General features: G+C 32.3%; 1 protein-coding gene across 1 annotated transcript; it reads right to left on the bottom strand.

The window, feature by feature from the left end:
• Positions 1 to 1,958: 1,958 nt before the first annotated feature.
• Positions 1,959 to 6,599, bottom strand: LOC102598909 (probable pectinesterase/pectinesterase inhibitor 25). Its single transcript, XM_015315499.1, has 3 exons — positions 5,875 to 6,599; positions 3,222 to 3,561; positions 1,959 to 2,955 (listed from the first exon to the last, which is right to left on the bottom strand). The coding sequence occupies exons 1-3, from the start codon at positions 6,538 to 6,540 to the stop codon at positions 2,267 to 2,269; spliced, it is 1,695 nt and encodes a 564-aa protein (XP_015170985.1). The 5' UTR covers positions 6,541 to 6,599; the 3' UTR covers positions 1,959 to 2,266.
• Positions 6,600 to 6,872: the final 273 nt, after the last annotated feature.

The following is a 6,872-nucleotide window of genomic DNA, read 5'->3' as shown; positions in this document are numbered from 1 at the left end:
TCAAAACAGGGGCTCTTGTCCCATGGAAGACAGTCACGACACCTCTCTTATTCGATCCCTTCAATGACTTCTCATTCTTTTGAACTGACCTCTCAACAACTGAAGCTACAATCCATAGAATCTTCGAATTTCCTTTATCTCCTCTATCATATTCATTCAACCCCATATTTGTATAAGTTTTCGAATTCACAGATTTTGTACCAAAACCCTCTGCTCCCATGATCATTTTTGAGGTTAGACAATTTTTTTTACACAATGAAATCACAACTAGTGAGCATAATATATATATTGTTGATTTTAGGTGGGAATAAAGGATTGTTATCAGAATTATTTTTTCCTTTTTGTTTGGTTTTCCTTTTTGCCTTAGAAATTTATTCCTTTTAGCATCTTGGCGTTGCTTTTACGTTGGCAATATTTCTAAAGAATATCAACAAAGGGGGCAAAATGATACAGCAGATGCACTATCAACATAAAAAGGTAAGTACTATAGTTAACTTTTCCAATTACTTTAACAAAATAAAGTTACAATTCAAAAAAATAAAATGATGAGTAGTAAATAGGTATATCATCTTTTACAACAAAAAAATAAAAAAAAAATCAACAGAAGTCAAAAAAAATTCATCCACAAGGAAAATGACTAGGGTTTAAGGAAAGTAAATTGTACGCAAATCTTACTTCTGTCATGAAAAATGAGGAGGAAAATGGATGAGGAGAGAAAAATATCATGTTTGATTGAGATTCTCTACACTCGAAACCTAATTAATCAACAATGGTTCATTTTTACTTAATACCTGAATGATCAAGAAAATCAATGCGATTCTATTCTATTTTTTATTTTTATTCTTTTAGGTAATACATAATGCCAAAAGATATGTAAACAGAATAATTTAATTACGATATAATGTGTACATCAATGAATGACGAAAAGCAAGTAGACTATCTAACCAAAAAAAATATACCAAAATAGTACAAATTAGAGATAATATTCTTTGTTTTTGTTCAAGAGGATAATATTCTAACTTATCTCAAGAATCAACACTAAATTCTACATGAGTATATATCCTAATGTTTTATTCTATAATATTTCTGATACGAGATCCAAAATAAAAATGATGGCAAAGGCACCAAGGAAAATCCACTGACAAAATTATCTCATGCTTTAAGTTTCAAATTTTTTGCATTATATTCCAACACCGTCTAAATGATACTTTTTACAATATATACTAGAGTACTTTTTATGCATTATTTCCTTTTCTTTTACTTTATGATATGCTTTCTTTTCATTTGTCTTGTATGTTTCCACCTTTTCATCCAAAAAAGTTCATGAAGGCAGGCCACCAGCTTGGCAGGAAAAGAAATTTACACAAGTCATGATTGGATAATATTAGGCCTTTGTTTAAAATTACTATTCAAAAGTAGATTTAGCAACAAAAAAGATTTGAGTTTCTTTTTACAAATACTGTTTGTTTGAGCAGTTTTTGTAAGAATTTCAAACTCATCTTTTCAATTTTGTTTAAAACTTCAAAAACTGTTAATTTAGGTGTCATATTTTTATAGTCTGTTTTTTTTTTCCTCTTTTCATTATTTCACTTTACACTTCAAATTTAATCTTTAATAAGATACTTATAGCTATACAAATATCTATGACTCGTACAAACCACAAGCTTTAAAAGTTATTTTTACTTTCTTTAACTTTATGTTCAGTCAAACGTCACCACATGAATTGGGACAATAGGAAGTTTCATTTTTTTTTTCAAAACAATAACAGCTCAAACAAATTAAGCAGTCTCTGGCAGTGAGGACTCTATGATTTTCACATAATGAAGTATATATGTGAAGAGGTCGAAGGAGATTCAACAAATAGTATATATATATATATATCAATTTATCTATCTATACAGTGTGATTTTTCAGCGAGGAGATATCAATTGTCACCTCTTGAGAAGGGTGCTCTGCCATTGTTTCTTGCTAATTTTCTGAGATAATTGAATACATGGACATTTTCTTTGAGCCTATACAAATACATTTCTTAGCTTATCTAGCTAGTAGAACAAATGTAAAATAACATGATGTAGAAACATTTCTACATCATGTTATAAAGAGTAGAAAAAGCTATATCAATTCCTTTCCCCATCAGCTAGAGCAGAAGTGATAGTGATACTCTGTAGCTAGGATCTTCTTAGCACTAAGTTAAAGAATAAAATTGAAGAAAAGAATGTGACAGAAGTACACAAAACTATCTGATTTATACAGATTTAATTTCCCACTAGAGTCCTTGAGAAAAAGGAACATTTGTGTAAGGCAACCAAGTATCTCCCATAGTGAAATTATAGACAGTAAAGTTCATTGCTTGTAAAGCATTCATTAAGCTATAACCAGGCCATTGTACTCTCATTGTAGTATTAGCCCCTGGTCCATAATTCTCAAACTCCCCATAATAAAGGGTGTCTAGTCCATACGTTCCGTTCCACTCTAACCATCCAACAGGCGTGATCACGTCTCCTATATAGGACTGCATGATAACAGTCCTTGAGTAATTGTGCCAAGGCCGACCAAGAAAACTCAACGTGAGATTCGGGTCCTGTGCCAAATCAGGGGCAGCTTGAATTGTGCAGTTCTGGATAGAAATGCCAGTGTTCTGGTTGGGATCACTCCGGCCTTGTGCTGTGAAGATGTTCTTTTGGTCTGGCATTGGCTTCCTAGCAAAAAGATTGCAATTTTGGAAAATTGCAGCTGCATTGCCAAATATGAAGTCAACAGTACCATAAATATCGCAGTCTCTGTAGAATTGTCTTAAAGAGTGCACATATAATGTGTCTTGATAGCCCTCAAAACGACATCTGTAGAACGTGGAAAGGTCTGCATTGTTCCTTAGAGCTACAGCTTGGTGCTTCCAAGGACCAGCTACATTCTTGAATGTTATGTTCACAGCTACAAACCGCTCCCCTGAAACAGCTGCACATGAAAAAAAGATTTAGATACCTATAGCTTACCTTTTGAATAAATGTAGTAGTAACACTTGAAGATAGAGTTTCACCTGTAGAAAATTTTCACTTGTAAGGGTTGAAAAGCGGCTATTTGTGAATTTTATTTCAAAATGACCAAAAAAAACCTTACATTGAACTTTTGTGACTTGAAAAAGTAGCAATTAGGTAACAACGTACTAGCCAATTTATGTATCATGGCATTAGTGAGGGGGAATTAAGACATAGTTTACATACCAAAGGTTGCTGAATTGTAGGTTGTCCAACCATCTATGACACTTCGATTTCCAGCAATCACAGTGCGATCAACTCCTTCTCCAATCAACATAATGTTCTTCTTGTTCTTGGCCACGACAATATACTCCTCGTAGTATCCTTCCTTCGCGTAGATGAGAAAATAGCCATCATCAATCATTGAGTTATTAGGTGCAAATGCAATGGCTTCTCCTATCGATGAAAAGTTGCATCCACCGTAAGGGCTAACTGTTACAGTTTCCTTAATGTGTACTCCATTTTCTACTAACTCGTCAAGAATCCTTCCATCCCTTTGATGAGACATCTCCAGTGCTTGTTTAACCTGTTTGCTAGCGTAAGTTTTCTTTAAACAGATAAATGCTTAATATGAAAAATCATAAAGGTAGATGAAACTATATGTAATTTGCAACAATTTATAGTACCATAATTTACCTTAAAAATCTTTTTGAGTAGGTACTTTGATCTCTTATGTCTTGACTTTGTATTACTAGCATTAATTGTGATAGGGCTGATTTAATCATTTTTGTTTAATTTTTCTTACAGCAATTGACATGCAATATATATATATATATATATATATATTTATTTTTGGAAAAGAAATGCACATAGAAGAGATTGGGTAAGCCACAAGAATAAGTACTCTTTTCCTTTGGACCTTGACACCCAAATAAACAAGTCATGTGGGAAACACAATACTTGATCTAATAAAATTCCAAAATTTGAGTATTTGATAGTATTTGTTTTGATGATCACAATAGGTGGCACACCAAAATCTAATAATCACTCACCTCTTTTCTTGCATCCTCTGGCCTTTCATTAGTGAAGGGGCTTAGATCCTTGTTTTTTTTGTGAAAGGGACCATAATTTTAAAGATGCCAAGTTTTTTTTTTGTAGTTCATGATAGTTGGTTTCAATTTTTTATTTTTCTTTTAATTGTATAAAAATTAAATCTTATAGGATTTGCATATTAATTATATTTTGAACAAGAAAAAAATATTTTAAATATAATTGGTTTTTTGGTAGAGCATGTGGGAAGGAAGATGATTATGTCAGAGTTCAGAGTTGCTTGCATTTACCAATTGTTTTCCCCACATGCAGATTTATAAGTACCAAATTCTAGAAAAAAAAGAAGGAAGATGTACTGATGTAGGGACTATACTGGGAGAGATGTTTGTTTGTTTGGGATGCAATCGAATGAAGTTAAGGTAGGGACAACTGTATATTGACTTTGAAGCCATAACATACGGTCCATAACTCAAATTTATTTGCAGTCACACAAATCAAAATTTCCATCAAATGTTCTAAGTATTTTTTTTGCCAGCATTTTAATTTCTGACAACTCTAAAGTCAAGAATTAGGAGCAATTTTTTCGTTTCTCTAGCTAGAACTAGAATTCGGCAACTTAAACATGTCAGTAATATAAGGGAAATAAATAAGCCAGACACTATTTTTTTAAAAACGTTATTTTTAACCTATTTTCCTCATATTTAAATTTCATTTATTTTTACAATCCTAATTGTTCTAATATGGTACATGTAATTTTCATTTTTAACTAGGGTATCACGTGGTTTTCTCAGGCCAATCAATAGAAAAAGAGAAAGATACAAAATCTACCAGCTCTCATTTCCATCTAGTTGTTAGTAGAAAACAAAAGAGAGTGATCACTTACACTATGCAATATTTGCTCTACCAAACAATTTCTTTTACTATATAGAGAAAATAGGGGTATGTAGCATCTAAATTACTTGTAATTAGTCTATAAATTCTCTGTTCATATCATATAATTTTTTTAAAAATTGGTTAGTCAAATAAAAATTATATATTTATAAATATATTTTTGAAAAATACTTGATTTAACAAGAGATTTTAATTTTTTTTAGCAAACAAACTACTTAGGAGTACTAGTCATCACAAAGGATAGAGACCTTCTAGTTGTGAGTAGAAGACAAAAGAGAGTCAGGTCATGTACAGTATTGTTCTCCCCTAACAAGATCTACCAAGAAACATATTCGATTACTAAATATAATTTTTAATGTAAGGTAAATATTTTGGGTAATTAAGCAAGAGCACCAGTTCTTGAAATGGGAGAAGTAGAGGCAGCAGTACTCTTCTTAATAACGGTGCACTTTTAATTCGACGTAAAGATCTATGTATAGACATAGTAGCTTCAATAATAGAGAGCGGTGGAACAATCAATGCAATGGGCAGTCAACTTGCAGCAGTAAATGCAGAAATATAATTTTGAATTTCATTTTTCACGTAAGATATTTTGATTTATGTTAAGGTATCTTTAATTAAAGAATAAAAGATTTAAAAAAGTATTAATTTTTTAAATTTTATGTCAAATCAAATTGAGAAGTAATTTTTCTTACCTTTATTTTCTATGAGACTTAATATGCTATTGTTATCAATAAATCAAAGCAAGGAGGTAAGTGATCTAATAAGTAAATAACAAAAACTTGAGGGAAGTCTCTCAAATTATTCTAAATTAAAATATTCATCAAAAATATTACGAGATATAGTTTGAGTATCCATTTAACAAAAAATGTATAATATGGAATAAAGTTGAGATAATTTTAATGGAGAAGTAAAAATATCTCGAGAGTGTTGTACATGTTCGAAATGGGATAATTACCTTGGAAGCGATGAATCTCGAACGTCGTGCCCACTCTTCCTCCATCAATCCTCCGTGTTCCGCCAACAATCTACCGCTCTTTCTGGATTTTCGAACGCGCTCCAATGCATGCGTCACCAATCCAAGAGACACACTATAGATTTCCGCGGCGTTGTTCAGCGGCGCCAATAGTTCAGTCACCATACTGCTACCAGCTTCTTTCAGTCCCTCATAACACGTCTGCTGATTCGTCACCACAGCACTAAGCAATGTATGGATTTTCCCAAATAAATCCTCTGAAGTAGTGGAGACATCAGCTCTTTTAAGCTCGGTGGAAATTGAATTTAAGTAATCGACTGTGAGTTCAGATAACTGGTGACAATCGGTCAATGCGCTAATCTCTTTAGTATTGGCGAATAGCGATCTCTGTTTCTGTGTTGAGAGGAAATGCGCGATTAAATTGGATAATTTGTTGGCTTTTTTCTGGCATTGCTTGACGGAGAATTTGCTGTAGTTGTCATTTGGGTTAGAAGGAGAATGCTGAAATGCGGAGAGAAGAGAGCGGCAGAGTTTTGGGTAAAGTGAGGATTTGCATTCCACGGAAGCTGATGATTGATTTAATTGGCTGAAAATTGGAAGAGCTAAAGAAAAAAAAAAGAGAGAAATTGTGAGGAAATGCTTCCGCATTTTGTTTTTTATCACGTGGAACAACGAAAGGGTAATGTGTTTTGGGTGAGTGTGATCGATAATGGAATTTATAGCTAGGTTGGTTCATCAAGTGGAGTTATAGCTATTTATTTCTATATCATTCATATACATAGATATTTGCGTGTCTATTCATTATTATATATCTCTATTTGATGCATTAATATATTCTTAATTTTAATTTAAAAATCTTTATTTTTATTATAATATTATTTATTTTAGATGAACTAGAAAAGAAAAGTGTTAAAAGAGGGATGGATAGTATAAAATGAGAGAAATGATGGTAAATAGTAAATGCCTAACAATGAAAGTGA

Source organism: Solanum tuberosum, unplaced genomic scaffold (assembly GCF_000226075.1).
Source record: "Solanum tuberosum cultivar DM 1-3 516 R44 unplaced genomic scaffold, SolTub_3.0 scf00363, whole genome shotgun sequence".
NCBI classification, from domain to species: Eukaryota; Viridiplantae; Streptophyta; class Magnoliopsida; order Solanales; family Solanaceae; genus Solanum; species Solanum tuberosum.
Note: the sequence above shows the minus strand (reverse complement) of the source record. Positions and strands in the feature narration are given on the sequence as shown.